This window comes from Capsicum annuum, chromosome 1 (assembly GCF_002878395.1).
Source record: "Capsicum annuum cultivar UCD-10X-F1 chromosome 1, UCD10Xv1.1, whole genome shotgun sequence".
NCBI classification, from domain to species: Eukaryota; Viridiplantae; Streptophyta; class Magnoliopsida; order Solanales; family Solanaceae; genus Capsicum; species Capsicum annuum.
Genome location: NC_061111.1, coordinates 248,718,868 through 248,738,641, shown reverse-complemented (window position 1 = coordinate 248,738,641; position 19,774 = coordinate 248,718,868). Strand labels below are relative to the sequence as shown.

The 19,774-nt window shown below is 33.1% G+C and overlaps 1 protein-coding gene across 17 annotated transcripts; it reads right to left on the bottom strand.

The window, feature by feature from the left end:
- Positions 1–9,253: 9,253 nt before the first annotated feature.
- LOC107849957 lies at positions 9,254–19,372 on the bottom strand. 17 transcript variants are annotated; one of them, XR_001668415.2, is made up of 7 exons: positions 19,186–19,348; positions 15,079–15,145; positions 13,529–13,616; positions 12,420–12,827; positions 12,224–12,350; positions 9,926–12,123; positions 9,254–9,843 (listed from the first exon to the last, which is right to left on the bottom strand). XR_001668415.2 is itself a non-coding variant. In XM_016694505.2 (7 exons), the coding sequence occupies exons 1-4, from the start codon at positions 16,210–16,212 to the stop codon at positions 13,525–13,527; spliced, it is 999 nt and encodes a 332-aa protein (XP_016549991.2). In that variant the 5' UTR covers positions 16,213–19,179; the 3' UTR covers positions 11,679–12,123; positions 12,224–12,350; positions 12,420–12,827; position 13,524. The 17 variants fall into 17 exon arrangements, 8 of the variants coding, with proteins under 8 accessions (XP_016549991.2, XP_016549986.2, XP_016549962.2 ...); XR_007048512.1 differs by having other exon boundaries at positions 13,529–13,651; positions 19,186–19,342; XM_016694505.2 differs by lacking the exons at positions 9,254–9,843; positions 19,186–19,348 and adding exons at positions 15,335–15,543; positions 15,617–19,179 and having other exon boundaries at positions 11,679–12,123; positions 13,524–13,651.
- Positions 19,373–19,774: the final 402 nt, after the last annotated feature.

Genomic DNA, 19,774 nt, shown 5'->3' with positions numbered 1-19,774 from the left:
AAGGAATTATATAATCATGCAATTTCTTTTCTTAAAAAAAAAAAAAAGAAAGAAAGAAACTGTTGTCCTCGTTTTTTTTTTTTTTTTTTTTTAAGTTTTGCTCTTCCCCTCCTATCTTTCTAATTGTTTCCTTTTGTATGTACATATGCATGATTATTATGTGTGTACACACTGCATTTTTGTTTTCCTTATTAATTTTTTTTTTTTTTTGCATGTGCATGCATGATTCTTTAAGTTCTATTTTTCAACATAATTATATTAATCGCATAACAACCAAATGAAATATTATATTTTTAAGTTCTATTTTTCAACATAATTATATTAATCGCATAACAACCAAATGAAATGTTATATTTTTTAACACTAATAAAAAATAATCTCATTTAAAATTCAAAACTAATCTAATTAACTTTATTTTATAGACAACAAATGAATTACATATAAAGACATAAAGTATGAACTATATAAAAATAGTAAATTAAACATACTAAATAATATAAAAGAATCCTTGAAATAACTTCATTCATATTTCAATTCAAAACGAAACGTATAAAAATAAGTAGTACGGATTTTACAAGAACCTGTTTGATAAATTATATCGAATAAAGAAGTATCGCCACCAAAAACTCAAACGGAAACCCGACTTCAACTCGACAATCTTTTCTCCGCATGTCTTTTTTTCTAGTTTTTCTTCTTTGATTTTCTCTCTTTACTTTTCTCACTGTTCTCTTTTGTTTTGTTTATTCTCCTTTTGTTTTCTCCCTTTTTCCTTTCCCTCATTTTTTTAAGTGTTTAGTTTGTGTGTGTCATGTGTATGCTAATGTTTTTTTTTTTTGTTTTCTCTCCCCTCTTTTTTTTTTTTGGTTTGTCCGTGTGTGTGGGTGTGTAATATATAGGGGTATAGGGTGGGAAGTTGAGGGTGTTGAGCGAAATTAGGGGGTGGTTGGGGTAGTTTTTATGATAAGATTTTTTTTTCTTTTTTTTTCTTTTAAGAAAAGACAAGATAAAAATAATAATAAATTAATTATTTTTTTTATATAAATAGAAAATGCAAGAAAATTTTATAATTATCCTAAAATAAAATATAGTCAAAAATATTAAAATTATTTGCTTATTTATTAAAATTAAAAGGAAAAAATATTTTTGAATTTCTTTTTTATAAAATAAAAATAAAAATATCTCAAAAATGTAACTTTATGTATTTGTTTTCAAATAAAATTATTAAAAATAAAATAAGAGTTAAAATAATATCAAACCAAATATAAATATTTAATACCCAAAAATATATATATTAAATTTGAGAGGATAAAAAATTACGGGCGTACAATATTGCATTAAAGTCACCAACAATTAGCCAAGCTTTATTTACATTTGGACCTATCATTAGTAACTCCTCCCAAAGAGCTTTCCTATGTTCCAGAGAGTTAAAACCATAAATAGCGGTAAAGAAACAATCAAGGGAAGATGTAATAGCCTTGACAGAACAATGGATGATTTGGGAGGTTGTTCTAATGGACACCACCTTATACTAATTTGGATTCCAAACAATCCATATTCTATCACTTACAACATCTACATAATGATCTAGAACATCGAAACTAGGAAAAATAATATATAGTATTCTAGGAGCTCTTGCAGCCTCAACTCTAATACAACAAAATGAATATGTTTGATATTTAAAAAAGCTTCAATTCTTTTTGTTTATTCCACTTGTTTAACCCTCTGATGATCAAAACACGCAACTCATTAGATGGGTATTTGAAGGACCTCATAATTTTGGGAGTGGTAGAACTTGACCCCGTAATCCTCTTTGCAACACCCCAAATTCATTCTTCATTGGGATGGAACATAATATGGGAAAATTCAGCAAATTAAACTCTTGACTTGGCGGTCCTGTTGCCAGTTGCTGATGCTGCTCTCTATCAACCCATACAGAGGGATTTTGCCTTAGTCTCAGACTGAATAATATTTGGTACCCTTGTCACACGCTCATCCACAGCCTTTATGAGAGCATCCAAGTCACCAGATTGCTTTGCTGGGTGAGAAAAAATCACACGTGTTGTTTGCCATTGTTGGATAATCTTCTTAGAGGTAGGCTTTATTTTTGGTTGCAAAACATTCTTTAAGTCTTGTTTCTCCTGATCTGGGCATTTATGTCCAAGAAATGAACATTTAGGGCAAAATTTCGGTTTCCAATCGTACTCAACTTGAAGTTCAAACTCCCTACCTGTATGATCCAGAACTGTGATAATATCTTGTAGAGTTTGAGTAATAATCACCTCAATCAACATTCATGCAAAGAAGATTTGTTTTGCCGTGCATACATCGGCATAAAGGGGGACACCAACAATACACGCAATTCTGATCAAGGAATTGTGACCTCAACAAGGCATTGGAAGGTTTGGGAATTTAACCCAAAGTGAAATTTCTGTTGGAAACTCTTTGCTAAAATCAAAGTTCCGCGACCAGGGTTTAAGAATAATTGGTCTATTATTAATGGTGTATGATCCTACATATAAGATCTCATTCATATCTTCAATCGAAGCAAAGGGAATAACATAATACCCTTCTTCATGATAAAATATTTCAGGACTCACAACATTAGACCAAATTTAGTTAACATATTATGTCATAGAATTGTACCCTGGTATATCTCCTATAAAATATGCTATTAGTGCACAATTCCATTTCGCAACTTCCTTCGCAACCTCTCCTGAGTCAAGTTGAACAATAGGATTACCATTAACAAGTTGAGATGCTATGTATTCCAGTCTGAGTCCATTTGTGGCCAATCAATTGATAGTAAATATCGATTTCCATGGTTTTGCATGTGATTAGTAACTATTTCTTTCATCATCAAAGACTGCTGAGGAGGCTTGAGTAGCTCAGACCTCAATTACCTCTTCGGGAGAAGCAAATCTGGTGTTCTTCCCTACACTTGTTACTGTTTTTTCTTTAATTTGTTCACATTTAGGGCTAAGGTTAGGGGTAGAGTGGTGAGTGGAAGGAGTAATGGTCATACTCAATCTCTTAGAACCCCTACCCTTGACCAAAAGTGGTTGCTGCCCCGCCCCGCCCATCCCATAAGAATTTGGAGTGGATGTAACCATTTTACCCTTATCAATTACACCACTTCGAGTTTGCAATCCAGTTTAACTCCCACCCACAACAATAGGTTCTTTTCTGACCTTTTTCGCGCCCCTAGACATGAAAGAACTCCGGTGCCGTGCATAGACTAACGTGCGCCACGAGCCAAAGCTAGAGAGAGAAAATTTTCTATATCATTCTTATTAATTATAGGTCGTCTAAATATTACAAAATTAATAATGTTTAATAAGAAAAAAAAATTATCGTTTTCATCCTACACTATCCACAAAAGTCTAAGACACACTCAAACTATTAACGTGACCTATTACACACCTATATTTTATAAAAGTGAATTTAATAACTCCTCATGACACCCATGCCAAGGCGTGTTGCTTACACTCAATATAAGCGCGTCCCAACCTTTTGAAACTCAAAAATAAACATTATAAAAACATCTATTTAAGCCAATTTGGGATTCCAAACTCATCTAATTCCCAAATTGGTCATCCAAAATCAAAATTCAAGATCATTTGTTTGAAAAATTGGTAACTAAATCTTTTTAATCATTTGATTTCTTGCTATGTTGCGAGAAAATATAGTTCTTTTGTCTTAATTTTGTTCAAATTTTTATAATTGTTTCTTCCCTCAAGTGTTTGTTCAATCTCTCTTAAAGCTTATTTTGTATTATTTTTCTTAATCAAGGTATTTTAATGACTAAGATAAGCTTGAGCAAACTTTGTTAGCAAGAAGAAAAATACTAGTTGAAAGAGGTTCGATGCAAATATGGACATTTTTTGCCTTTCATAACTTCATGGACCTAGACAATATTGGAGTTGTCCTTACTATGAGGTAAGTGAGTTTTTATTCAAACATTGATTGTATACGAATCTAATTTCTTTCATTTTAGAATGTTAGATCATGCAATTTATGGCTTTAGAAGGATGATTAATCATATTGATCCAAGATCTAAATTTGTTATTCCTAAATTGTTGAAAATAATTGCGGAGCTTGAAGAAAGAGTTGAATCTTCTGCAAAATGTGCAATTTATGAATAAAAAATAGTTGATGACAAGACTAATAGGACAACTAAATCTTTGGAGAGCAAAATAGACATGAACAAAATAGAGTTGCAGTTGGATAATTTCTAGGATGATTTGAAGATGATAAAGACAAATGAGAAGAAATGGAAGACCAAGTTAGCTAAGTCCAAGAAAAGGGAGAAACAACTTTGAACTGCTCTTATTTGTGTATGAATTTTTGGTATTAGTGTTCTATTTTAATTCTTGTGCTTGAAAGGAGATCCAAGAAGTCTGCCATAAACCATTAATGTATTTTTTTTGCTATGTTGTAAGGAACAGAAATTGTTAGCTGAAATTTTTAGGTGTTTCCTTTGACAGTTTTTTGTGTAATGAAATTGTAAGGTTGAACTTTTGACAGTTTTGTCTTTATTTTCTGTGATTTCTTGTAGTACATGAATTGCATATTTTGTATACAACATAACAAAACTAAGGCACACCCAATCAACCCAATATTAATAAAGAATATAGCCAAAACTGCATAATCACAAGCACACATAACCAATCAAACATTAATAAATGCAGTTACAGCTGCATAAGCACAAACACACATTTCAACACCAATAAATTTATAACTGCTTAATCATTAGTAAAAAATGAGTACATTTACACCATGTCACCAAATACATTTACAAAAAGATCATAACTATAAAAAATATTGCAGTCATAAAATGCAGCCAAAGCTACTCCCAATAAATAGTTTTAAAAGCAGTCACAACCGCCAACATCAAATAACTACAAAAAAATAGTCTAAAATGCATTTACAACTATCAACATTTATACAAAGAAACTATAGAGATTGAACATTAGAGCTTTCTTAACTCAAGAGTGCAGCCTTGGACCTTGTCTTCATTTGTTTTTCCCACTTATTTCTTGTAGTTGCCTGGAGGTCATAGCTTTTCTTCCTCTCTATTTCACACCAATTTTTAGTGTATATCCAGAATTTTCAGTCACAACTGCTGAAGACTTGGCACTTTTGAATCTCTTACTAGACATTCCAAGATGCTCAAATAAAAAAAGTGTTAACATTTATAAAAATTATAGTAAATAAAATTTAAATAGTAAATGAAGTAGTAAACTTACATTAAGAATTATGCATCCACTTTGTGTGTGAAGTACTCCCATTCCAATTATTCTTGGCCTGCAAATACCCTAAAAAGGAACGAAAAAAAGATATTAAGAATAAGGTAAGCATAGTTAGTGTACAACACACATATTAGACATAGTACTTTTTCTGTAGAACCCTTTGGTCTACTTCTTCCTCTTCCAGTTGCGCCTCTCCCATTTTCAACAGTTGATGTTGTACCAGATGATGAACTTGAACCTGCACTAACTGATGAACTTGGGCTAGGACCTGCACTTGGGTCGGCACCAACTGATGAACTTGGATATTTTTTTATTGTGACCCTTGTTATGGCAAGTGTTGCATGACATGTCAATTCCTTTCTTGGACAAATTTTTAGTTTTCTTTTTGGTTTTACCTTCTTCTTTCTTCCCATTTTTTTTGGCTTGCCTAGCATCTTCCTAATTGGAGGTGGCATAACAGAGATATTATGTGATTCTACACACATCTTCATATTTAAAACTGGTTGAATGAAGTAGTCGTATGTGTTCATGTAAGTTTCTCTATTGTACCAGTGAGAGATGTAGTTTATTGGTTTTAATATTTTGTAGTGAAGAGCAGTCACTGCATGAGGATAGGATATACCCTTCAACTTCCATGCTCTACAACTACAATATGCTCTAAAAAGATCCATAATACGCCTATATTCTCTTTTAAGTACTCCATACCTTGTATCAGAATTCCATTCGATGCTACACTTTATAGATCTTGTTGTATTATCATTTGGTACTTTCATAGCCATTGGAGAAATGTCACTGATCTAAGTTTCAAAAATTCCCTCATCTATCTCACTCTTTTCATCATTTTTACCTTTATCTCTTCTAACATTGTAATTATTATCTTGTGCCTTACTTCTAATATCCAGGCATTAAAACATTCTGCCATGTTGTTGTCAACAAGATCACACTTTGTGGCAAAGCTAAAGTAAACCTTGCACCATCTCTCTGGATTAAAGTACATCAACTTATTCAATATCTATTATCCACCCAACATCTTCATATACCTAATGTTTTTCCTAAGCTCAGCCTCAAAGGTAGATCTTTCACACCTTCAAAAATTTTTTTTCTTCTGAATACCTCTACATATGAAATTTTTTGACCACTTTGCAAGGACATGCCTTGCACACATTCTAGGTTCAACATTTGGTAAATATTTAGTTACAACAATTTTTATTCCCTAAAAGAAACACAGAAACAATTAGGGACACAACATATATATTGGCAAAATATATAGTAGTATAAAGTGCATCAAAATTAAATAAATTCTTACCTTTTGCATGTTAGTTATCACTGTCAAATCTATCCTATCTCCCAGCTGAAGATTTTCTTATACAATTCTTATAAACCAACTCCAAGTGGACTTATTTTCAATCTCAACCACTGCCCATGATAGTGGCAACATTTGATTGTTACCATCGTTATACACAATAACTAGTAGCTGCCCTTTTGTCATTCCTTTTAAAAAATATCAATTCAAACTGATGCACTTCCTACAACCAGCTAGGAAGGACTTCTTCATTGCATCCAAACTTATGTAGAAGCCTTGAAATATTTTTCTACCATCTTCAAATACTTTATCATGAAGCTTCACTACATATGTATTACCTGGATTTGATCTTAACAACTCACCTCTATAATCTAAAATTTTCTCAAATTTCAGATTATAATCATCCATTAGTTGTGCATTCACCTTATTCTTGGTTCTTATACACATTGTTCTTTCAACATGTAAATTCAGTTCTTTCTTAATAAGTAGCTGAAACTCAAAAATTCTAATGTGTAGATATTCCTTTATTCTCTTATGGAAGTGACTGGATAAGAACTTGGCATTACAAAGTTTGTTTCTATTGGTAGGATCACACTTATGAACAAGATTGTAGGAATCAATGCTAAAAGTTCATGGACCTAAAATCAATGCTAGCATAAAGAATCCATGGAAAACCAGTTGTACACCTAACCCTTACCTTTGTAGGTTCATTAACACATTTTTCAATTGCAACATGTTTAGCAAAAACATATTTAGTAACAGCGGCTCTAAATTCTTTAACACTTTCAAAAACAAGTCCTAATTCCCACAATACTTTCTGACCGTCTGAATTTGTCATGACCCGATTTTTGAGTCTTGATGGCATCTACCATAACCCACCATTAGGTAAGCCGACACCTTAATCTGGAGCTAATGTAATGGGTTACCTTGGTGGAATCGTCCAACATGAACCCTATATAGGAACATAATATAACAACAATATTCCACAAACAAAAAAACTAACATTCGAATACCAATCCCATGACTTGATAGTATATGTACAAGAGCAACTGTAAATCCGATAATAGAAATTACAGTTAGAAGTCTAATAAACTTAAATAGTCTTAAATGATATCATACATTTGTCTCGAATACAAAAGACAGAATAAGGATAGAGGAGAAAATGGGCAACCCAAACTCCAAGAGCTCACCCTATCTTCTGATGATCAACACAACATAATCTCGACTCAACGGTGGCAACTAGAACTTGGGTATACACCAAAAAGGTACGAAAATATAGTATGAGTACCAAAACACGAGTACTCAGTAGGCATCATCGATCGGCTAATATAAATTATAATATAAGGACGAAATAAAGTAAGACAATAACTTATAGTCAAGGTATAAGATCGAACCTGAATCTTCTTCGATATCACTGTATACAATATCTAATCTACTAGGGCAATAGCATAACTTATCATATCAACATATACCATAATCATCATACAAATGAGTAGTTGTTTCGGAAGTGTAAAGCCACATATATACAATAACAACCATGTATTTACCATAATCAACACGAACCATCATTAGAATATAAAGCACAAGAACTTGCCACGACGTCCCATATAGATGGAAAGTACACGCAAAAGAACACAACAAAGAACTCATCACGCCATCCCATACCGTCGAAGAGTACACCAAACGATCAATCCATCAATATATCAAGGCACAACTATACAAGAAACTCACCAAACTCACTAAATGATTAGTCAAAAATTGCAATTTAGCACAACGAAATTGATATCACTATAGCATAGTTATATAGTTACTTATTCTCTATTTCATTGATCAACTCCAAGTCTAGTCTATATTAGCTAATCTCCATATCCATGAAGCACTAGTTTACAAGTCTTATAGTTTACTAGTCATCAAATAAGGAAAAGCTACAAGTTACCAACACTATTATTTATTCACTCTTGTCACACCTCTTTTTCACTCGAAGGGATCGGGTCAAAGGGTTTTTCAATTAAAGTGACAGTATTGAAAAGGGATTATTTTAGTTATAGAGTCGCCACTTGGAATTGAGTTATGATGTTCCAAGTCACCTTTTAGAATCCCTAGTCAAAAGGAAATGACTCTCTATTTTGGTCTGCGAAAACAGAAGACCAGCACTACTAGAAATTCGGTATTTTTCGACAACCCATGTAGTCGGACTGTAGTCGAAAAATAAGACATTTCCGACCATATTCCGACCATATAGTGGTAGTCGGGAAATACCTTGTCAAAAAAATCATCCGACCACATCTGTCAGAAATTTCTAACTACTACAGTCGGGAACATGAAATTAATAATTAAAAATAATTATTTAATAAATAAGAATATTCTAACCAAAGTAGTTGGAATATTTAAAAATATATTTAATAAATAAAACTTTTCCGATTACTATAGTCGGAATATTAATAAATAATTATTTAATTAAATAATAACTTTTTGACTACTTTAGTCGAAATATTAATTATAAATTATTTAATAAATAAAAAATTTTCGACTACTGTGGTCGAAATATTAATAAATAATTATTTAATAAAATAATAAGTTTCCGACTACTGTGGTCGGAGAATAAATAAAACATTTTCGACTAAGGTGGTCGAAAATTTAATAAATAATTATTTAATAAATTAAAATTTTCTGACAAATGTAGTTGGAATATTTATTAAAAATTATTTAATAAATAAATTATTTCCAATCATTCCTGGTCAACTAGAATTTAAAAATTACAAATAAAACTGAAACTTAAAAATTCAACCACTTTGAAACATCCAAAACAAATTGCACAATCAAATAGTATAAGCATTTCAAGACAAGTCTAAACGTCACAATCCAAAACAAACACCAATTGTAATAGTTTAAGTCTAAATGTCACTATCATAAACAAGAACCAACCACTACAATGTAATCTAATCACTTCATTCACTATCTTCCCCATCCTCAAATACTTGCGGCATATGCTTCTTAACTAACGCCTCAAACTTGGCAAATTTTGCATAGTGTTGCGTCAACTCTTCAATTTTTGTTCTCATCGCTTCTATTTCTTCCGCATTTTGTGAAATAGAAGCGGAGTTGGGTAACATTGGGGAAGAACTACTCGAAGATTGGTTAACTCCAATCCTGTAGGTTTTACCTTTCTTTGACCACCTACCACAGTTGTCCATATTCTAGTCATATCAGCAGGCGATGCTGGACCATGGTACCATACTCTGAAACAGGTTGAGTTTGGCGCCAATCTTCAATGCTTTTTTGAAGTCCCTCCTAAAAGAAAAATAATTTTCATTAAGTAAACAAGCTAAGTTGAATAATAAGAAAATAATATATATAAAATTTACTATCTTACAAATGCATCCTTAGCATGCGGTTCGACCCACTCTGCTCTTGTACCGTCTGGATTTTTCTTCATATGTGTCTCTGCGAAGGCCGTAGAAAGAGGTAAATCTACTCCCCCGTTTAAGAATTTCTGTAAAATTTTACCCATATACAAGATCAATGCTATTGTAAAAGAAGCCATATATAATTGAGATATATAATTGAGTACTGGAAACAAATATGAACTTTTTCTTCTGCATCATTGCATAAAGTACTGCTCAAGATTTCTCCATTTGGGAGGTTGACTTGAATGAAGAAAACAAAAAACAACAAAGCAAAGAAAGAAATATTACATCATCAAGAAACATACATAATGTAATTTCATTTTTTCCAAATCAAGGAATTGAAGCAAAAAAAGTTATATCTAGGAGGTATAAAGGTACTGCTATCAATCCAGGTTTGCTAGTTTGCGCGCTTATATGCTACTGAGATTCCTTTCCTCTCATAGATGTTCAACCAAGTTGCTCTTACTGTCATGGTTGCTAATAGACAGAACTAGTTATGACTCGAAGACCAGAACACAATACAACTTAATAGTTATGTTCATGTGTAGCTTTATGGAGTGCAGATCAAATCAACACAACTTCATTTGCTAAAATAAAATCTTGTTTTCTACCTGCAGACAAGTTCAATAGAAATTGTGTGTGTTTGTGATCGTGCTGATAAGTGTGTCGTGGAAACTGCTGTAGTTAGTGCCGCACCACCAAATGGTGGTCCATAATAGTTGGCTATATTTGTGGTTCTCAAAGAGGAGGGGATGAATATTTCACCACACACTAAAGAAAAGATTCTAAAAAGCCATTCAAAGCAATCTTAATCCTTTATTCAAGGTTTGCACCTCTTCAAGTTTGTTATATACAAACAATCACTTGTTGTCATCAAGTAAACAGACCTGAGAAATTTCTTTCCTTTTGTATGATTAATAGGTAAGCACGGTAAAGATAGTTCCCACGTTCCCTCGAACAGCTTCAAATAAGTTGTTGAGGAGAGTTCTAATAGAGCAGTGGAAGCAACATCTTCAGATACAGAGTAAACTTTAACTAACATCTCAACTAATCTTTGGTGAATATGACTAATTAAATGAATGATCACAAGAAGTTTTTGGATCTACTAGTTCAAAGTAATAGTCTAAACGGAACCTTCTGTGAAAATCGAGCAGGGTGATTGTAAAAATTGAATCTGCGGGCATTCTGACCTCAGTCATGCTATCACTATTATTTTTAGTTTTTTTATGCTCGATGTAATCTATTAATGTGTTTGGACATATGGAGAAGGGCCATTATCTATGAGTGCAGAAAAAGTTGAGATGATAAGTTAGGAAGAATTAATGAGTAAAGTTAACAGAATTGTGGGACCACAGAATTTATATAGTTCCAAATGCAATGAATAATTTTAACTAATGTAAGGAATATGAGCCATCATTTAAAAATCTTGTCTTCGTACTTCCTTTTCTGCTTTTCGGTAAAACAAAGATTAAAACTATAATGGTGTTAAAGGCTGGGAGGACGAAATCATGATTTATCATGTTCTTTATTTGGTAGCCTAGAAAGTAATTGCTGATCATACAGGTATTGTGCGTATAACAAGTAGAATGGCCTGTTCCTTGTGTTAGTATCTGCTTATTCCAATTACAATGTCATGAGTGCTCTTTCTCTTATTTTTTTTCTTTACCCTTTTCAGTTTTTATTAAATCATCAACCACTTTGCAAGCTCTTCACATTATCTGATTATAAATATTATATACATCATGGTCCTTTTATTGATATATTGAAAAAGAAGATCTATTTTTTGAAGTTTTTCAACAGACTCCACACAAGAAATTTGAAAATAAAAATGATGGAAGCAAAAAGTTAATCAGGTGGATAAAAGGAGGTTAGACAATAATAGCACCAGTCTTCTTTGGTGGGTAGCGAAACTCATCGAACCTCTGGTGTGCCGCGAGCCACCCGTTTCAGAGACTCGATTTTCCTTTCCCCGTTCCCTCTTCGCCTTATATTCAGGAGTATCCCATAATATCAAGAACTTAGACCACACTTCATCATTCAACCAACTAGGTTTTACCAATTTATTCTGGGCCTCATACAAGTGTTCTTTGATCCGTAGAGCTGCTTTCAATTGAAAAATACGGTCTACTTCATTATCATGACAATCACTCCATGTACACTTTATCTGCAAAATAATTTAATATAAAATAAAAAAATAAGTTGATGGATACAATGAAAAAACTATCTCTAGGAAATGAGATTCATAGCTTATAAAATACTTATACCAAAAACTGTTTCCACATAACAATTCTAGTTTTTTATGGAATCTGTGACCAACTATTCCACGACTCATTGAAAAATGGTTTAATTGCTTCTATAACCATATGTGCGCCAGCATATTGAGGAATGAACCTGCAATAAAATTATGTTAAACCATCATCTTAGCTTTTAAAAATTAAGGAAAACTTAAGTGTTACTTACCCATCACGATAAGGGACGATTCGTAGCCTCCCAAGATTGTGGAACTGTCCATGGATGGCGATGTTGGTATGTTAGGACCTCCAACTCTCAATCCAAAAAGGCTTGGTGCGGATGATGTCGAAGGCACAGATGAAGAGCTACTATGTAGACTATTTTGGGATGAAGAGGTGTGGAACTGGTCAGATGGTAGAGGCATGAAAAAGGCATTTGGTAGTGAAATATTGCATGTAGGAGGGGGAGGAATATTTGTAGTAGTTGGTTGAAAAGTTGTGGTAACAGGTGGTGGTGATGGCGGTGGTGGTGGTACGGTATATTGACCTATTGCAACATTATCAATACCTTTCTTACTTTTCTTACGTCGTCCATTAACATTACCTTTTGATGCCATTGATTTTCTTTACGAGCCACCTGAAAAAGAAGGAACAACCAGTTTATTATAATAACAAAAGAAGCTCCTTGTTGAAAATCAGTGACATCATTAATGAAAGGGGAGAAAATCAGTGACTCAATAGTAGCTACAGTCAAAGATTACAACTAAGAAAATAATGGCCAGGAGAATTGTCACATAAACCTGATCGATCTGATAAAAATCATTTTTTGGAGAACCAATCAATCCAACCTCAATACTGACCAAACTTACTGTAGTATCCCTGACCACTCAATATGTATAAATAATTCATCCAAAACCCAGTAAGTTCTCTTTTCTAGAATATAGAACCCATATACTCAAATTTTTCGATCCACCGTTGAACATGTCACCATCACCTTATAACACATAAGACCGATAACGGAACCAGTTTAAGGGGAAAGAAGAAACAGAGAGACAAAAAACATTGGAGTAGATGTGCAGCTAGTATTTAATTTAATCAAACAATACACTTGTATTCGTAATGTATAATCTACATTGAAAGCAGTTAGCTGAAGCACTAGTTAACCAACAAATGAACATATATATCAGACATCACATTTACTTTCTAAGTCGAGTCAACGGCTGGGTTTTAGATAAAAATGATCACTTTGGGTCAGTTCTAGATTTTTTGTAACATAGTTATGCAAATGACAACAAGCAACACATCTTTATCTGTAGTAAGAAACAGAGTTCACCTTACTTTCTTACGATAGAAAAAAAGGTCTTGCTGCAGTGGAGCCTTAATGAATCCAAGTAAAGTAAAACTAGCCCCAGTTGGTCTTTTTTATCTGGTACACAAATTATAATCAAGCTCCAATGAAGACTACAAAGGAGAAGAAGCAATACAAGTACATCAATACTACAAAACAAAGGCCTGCATCTCAAAACTGTTATAACTTATCAAAGGTTGTAGGAGAAACCTGTTTATGAAAGTAGCACATCAAAACAAAGGCCTGCACCCGGAGCTACAGATATAGGGAAATCACAGGTAGAAAAGGAGGATACATGGCAGTAGGTTACAACTAAATCGGCAGCTAAAAGCTTAGATATACAGAACCAGATTCATATTACAAGATGATCAAGATATACCAGGCCAGGAAACTAGTGTATAGGTGCTGATGAAGGGCATTAGATAAAATGATAGTAGTTTGATTAAATGAATTTGATCACTTGGAATACAAGAGGAATAAACAAACTTCACAAGTAGAGGGAGTTTCGGTTATTGGGGAAGGAAAATAAAGTTAGTATTATAGAAGGTATAAAGCATAAAGTCAAAGTAAATGTGCTAATAAATTAGTTCAGAAAATAACACATATTGTCAAGTAAAATAACAACAAGCAGCAGCTAAAATATAATTCAAGACCTACTACACACTACTATTAATAACAACTCAATCTTCATCGCTTATTTCATAGCCATTCATCAATTCTTCCTCATCACTAGTTTCATTTTCATCAAGTAACTTTTCCTCACTTATTTCATTTTCATCAATTGGATCTTCCTCGTCATTTGCCCCGGATGTTCCTTCTCCATAATAATCAACAATCAATCTAAGTTTAGAAGGATCAGATTCTTCATATAGGCCTTCGCTATGCTATAACTTACCTGCTAATTCATCATCCACCCTTTCTTCAACACTTGAAATGTCATTTTGATATGCTACATCCAATGCATTCTCTACTTCAACTCTACCCACGAGCTTTGTTTTTATAACTACCCACCATGCAGATTTATTCTTACACAAAGGATAAGGAGCGTAATATACTTGTTTCACATTTTATGCAATGACAAATGGATCATAGAGTCCATTCTCTCTTGTACGCTTAATTTTGACTATTTTGTACTGAGGGTGCACCTTTGTACCTAACCTAGGCGTAGGATCATACCACTTACACCAAAAGAGAACCAAATTTTTCTTTGGCCAACCAACATGATAATCGAGTTCTAAAATCTCGTGAAGCACACCATAATAATCAACATCGCCATCACCTTTCACCTAAACTCCAATGTTGTTGGTTTTCTTTCCCTTAGATAATTCTTCTGTATGAAATCTGTACCCATTGACAGAGTACTTAGAAAAATTTCTGACTTAAGCATTAGGTCCCCAAGCTATGTCACGTAAAAATTGATCATTTGGGTTATAATTAAGTGGATTGTGAACCTATAAAAAGTTGAAGAAAAGTTAAAATTTAAATATACATATGACTGAACAAAAGTGTAAATGGTGTTAAATATTTAAGTTACACTTACATATTCTCTAAACCACACTGAAAACATAGCATAAAGAGCAGCATCCCCGTGTAAAGCCACGAAGTAGCTGTACGACAAAGTTATGATTTTCATTAGTTAAAGTTTAGATAGACCATGAATGATTGTTCTTAATATAAATATACTCACTTATAAAAAGGCAGGACCTCGGAAAAATTTAATAATACATGTGTTGTAGCTAACTTAAGCTCCACTTCATTCAAATATCAAAGTGGACCAACTTTCGGACTTCCTTTACCTGGCTGATTGAATATTGAAAATGGTGGTGCTGAAAGATCTATATTGTCTCCATCATCATGCCTATTAGGTCGGTTTCTCAGACATGGTATATCATGTTCAAAATAATATGAACAAAAATAAGAGGCCTCTTTAGACAAATAAGCCTCAGATATTGATCCCTCAATTCGAGATCTATTTTTTATGGTCCGCTTATATTTGCCAATAGTCCTGCATAGTATGATCTTTTAGATGAAATAATGTTCAATTATAACACATGAAAGTAAATGTTAAAAGTTAATACCTCTCAAAGGGATACGTCCATCTACACTGAACAGGCCTTCCAAGTCGTACCTCACGCACAAGGTAAATTGAAAGATGCTCCATAACATCAAAAAAACCAGGAGGAAAATTTTTTGCCAACTTGTTTAAGTTTAAGCGAATATTGATATCCATCAAAGATAGATTCTCCTCCTTTAAAGTGTTAGAACATAAATCTTTGAAAAAGAAGCTTATCTCTGTTATGGGCTTCCATATTCTATCGGGTAATGCACTGAATGCAATTGGCATCAGTGACTCTATGAAAATGTGACAGTCATGGCTCTTCATAGAGGTCAACTTCCCTTCCTTCATGTCAACGCACCTGGATAAATTTGAAGCATATCTATCTGGCATTCTCAAATTCTTAACCCAATCATAAATCACTCTTCTATCATCCAAAGTGAATGTGTAACTGGTCTTGGGCTTCTGAATCTTATTGTTTAAGTATGTCAGGTATAACTTATTGCGCCGACAATACTCCTTTAAGTCCATCCTGGCCTTCAAGTTATCTTTTGTTTTGTTACTTACATCCATCACAGTATTAAACAAGTTCTCAAAGAAGTTTTTCTCAATATGCATGGCATCAAGATTATGAGGTAGAAGATAGTCCTTCCAGTAATCTAACTTCCAGAATATGCTTCATTTAGTCCAGTTATATGTAACACCATAACCAGGTATCCTGAATGGTGGAAACTCTGTTACCTTAGGCAGATTTCTCACTCTATTCCAAATTTCTTCTCTCGACAAGATTGGTGATGGCTCCTCAAAATCAGACTTATTCTTCATAAAATCACTAGTATTCCTCCTAAACTCATGTTGCGTTGGCAAAAATCAACGGTGATAGTCAAACCATGAATTTCCCCCCACGTTTCAAAATGAATGCTTTTGTGTCTTCCATACAACAAGGGCAAGCTAACTTACCCACAGTTGACCACCCAGACAACATTCCATAAGCAGGAAAGTCATTTATAGTCCACATCAAAGAAGCACGCAATCTAAAGTTTTGTTTCATTGATACATCATATGCTTTCACACCTTCATGCCACAATAAGTTCAATTCATCAATCAATGGTTGCAGATATACATCAATAAAAACTTTTGGATTGCGAGGACCCAGAATAATGCAAGTCAGAAATATATACGGACTTTTCATACACAGTTCAGGTGGGAGATTATAAGGAGTCACAAACACTGGCCAACATGAACATGGTGTAGCTGAGACAGAAAATAGAGTGAATCCATCGGTAGATAATCCTAACCTAATGTTTCTTTGTTCACTAGCAAAATTTGGATACACACTATCAAAATGCTTCTCCATCTGACGGGTGACATAAAACACTAGGTGGTCTTTTATTTTCATAATGCCATCTCATGTGAGGGGCAGAGCTCATTGATGCATACAACCTCTTTAACCGTGGTATAAGGGGTAAGTAATGCATTGACTTCAAAGGAACCTTCTTCCCTTTGGCATATGTGACTTCCTTATAGAGAGGCTGGTTACAAAATTTGCAATGTTCTAAATTTGCATCTTCCTTATAGAATAACATGCAACCTTTCTCCCAATAGTGAATCCTCTCTGATGAAAGTCCTAACTTAGAAACCAATTTCTTTGTTGTGTAGAAATCTTTGGGTAAGTCAAGTTCATTTGGGTTAAGTTCATTCATAAGTCCAATGATAGAATTCATGCCCTCTTGAGAAATAGAATAATCTGACTTAATACTCAGTAACCGAACGACAATAGATAACTTGGAATGCGTTGATCCTTCATACAATGGATGACTAGCTTCCTCCAACTGTTCACAAAAGTGCTTAGTCTCCTCATTTGGTTCATTTTGTGCCCCTGAATATGTCCCAAAAGCATCCCTTACCATCTCACTATATCGTGAACTTTCAACATTATTCTCTCTCATTAGACTTTCAACATAATTCTGAAAAGCAAAATTATTAGCATCACTACTTTCTCCATGAGCTGTCCACACAGTATAATTCACCATAAAACCCTTCTTATAAAGATGTAATGTAACATCATCTGGACTCAATAACTTGCAACCCTTGCAATTCCAACAAGGACAACTAATTTTCCCTTCAGTAAGAAAATCATCAAGTGTCATTGCTTTAGCAATAAATCCAGCTACCCCAGCTTTATATTCCGCCCTCAACCCCACACGATTATGATAAGTTCTATTATACATCCATGTACTATCTATGTTTTCCATCTACACAAGAACGCCAAACAATAATAACAGAGAAAATTATAAACCCCAAAGGCTATAAATTCAACTCTATCAGTAAGGCAAATGTTTAAAATTAGATCAAATTCAATAATAACTCTAAAGTTCATCAGAACAAAGATTGTCAAATAAACCCCAAAAGCAACAACGCTAATTCAATCAATACAGATGTCTCAACAGTGAAGGCAAACCATCATTCAAGATTTAAGTAAATGAAGTTTAGAAAGTCTCAAAAGAGGAGGAGAGGGTGCTTAAAAGGTGAATTTATGTACTAATGCTCCTCATAAAACCTCGTCATACAAGTCAGTCGATGGCATAAAGGGTACACTTATTCCTTTAGATTTCGACACTAACAAAGTAGCTCTTACATGATACTTAAAAGGCATGACACTTCCATCTCAAAGCAGACAACATAACTACCTATTGTAAACTCAGAAGAGTACTCATAACCAACAAACAACAGGTATATTTATTCACAAGAGTGAGATACAAGAAAGCATCATCATTATTAGCCACAGAAAACAAAGTTTAAGAGAAATCTAAAAGTAGTTGTTGCTGTAAAGCTTTTTCAGCAGGTATATACACTGGGCACATTGTTGTTGTTGTAGTAATGTTACATGCATGTTTATATCAACTAATTAAATGAATGTTCATGGATCATGTCGTTTCCTTTAAGTTTATCTTAGTCGATATTACATAAAAATAAAAACATAAAGCACTAGAGGTTATATAATAAGCACTAGAGGTTATATATAAAACAGAAGAAAAAACAGAAATATATTTACATGTCTTAAGCTGAAACTAGCATTAAACAAAAATAGACTGAATAATTCACATTCATGGGTGGCAAAGAAGGGGCAGAGCTGCAAGCCTATCTATAGGTATTTGTGTTTGAAAATTCACTTAATAGGTATAAAATAACTTATCTAGATGCTAGTGGGTTGTCTTTTTTAGAATCCAGAACCCATAAACCCAAATACTGGAGAGAAGATAAAACGTAGTCGAAGTGTCAAGTGAGAGCAGATACTATCAATTTAAACTTCAGATAAAAAGGAATTCCAAACTCCAGTTATCAATTTAAACAAAAAGTCGCCAATTTGACCTCAAATTCAAAAACATTAACTGCAATCAAACAAATTGCACAAAATCCCAAACCCTAGAAACTGATTTACACAAAAATCAAATAATCAGTTACTCCAGAACAGCAATAACGTAAACCTCAAACTAAAAATTTTAAGTAAAAACTAATCAAAATTACTTTTGGTGTCACGAAAGAAATTCGACCTCAAATTCTCAATTGCAAATCGTTAGGAAAACTCACCGTCACGGTACTGTCTTCACCGTGGTCGTCACCGCCGCGGTATTGTCTTCACGACACTGTTTTTTTAAACCCTAGTGTAGAGAGAGAAAGAGAAAGCTTTCAGTATTTGATTCTGTAATGTTTCTGTAATGTATTTGTTTTTGTTGGTAATATAATTTAAAGGTTTCCGACTACGGTAGTCGGAAACATATTTACTAATATATTGGAATAATATTTATTTTTTCTGTATAAGAGTCTGATTATATATATTTAATTAATTATTTTTCGTTTTCGACTACAGTAGTCGGATATATATTTAATAATATTTTTAATTAATTACTATTAATTTTTATATGAGGATAGAATTATTTATTTAGTCATATATTTAATTTTTTATTTAAATTTTCGACTACAAACGTCGAAAATATATATTTAATAATTATTTAATTTTTATATAAGGGTCTTATTATATATTTAGTAACATATTTATTTAATTATCTAATTTTTCGACTACTGTGGTCGGAAATACATATTTAATAATTTATTTAAATAATTATTTAATTTTCATGTAAGAATAAGTTATATATTAAGTAATATATTTAAATTATAT

What these genes read in the sequence shown, in the direction of transcription:
- LOC107849957 (XM_016694500.2), bottom strand. Translation starts at nt 16,212, where the DNA reads ATGCATATTGAGAAAAACTTCTTTGAGAACTTGTTTAATACTGTGATG. An exon ending in TGGACGTATCCCTTTGAGAG is followed by an intron (nt 15,544 to 15,616) that starts GTATTAACTTTT and finishes CATACTATGCAG; the next exon opens with GACTATTGGCAAATATAAGC. An exon ending in TTTTTTTCTATCGTAAGAAA is followed by an intron (nt 12,828 to 13,528) that starts GTAAGGTGAACT and finishes CTTCTTTTTCAG; the next exon opens with GTGGCTCGTAAAGAAAATCA.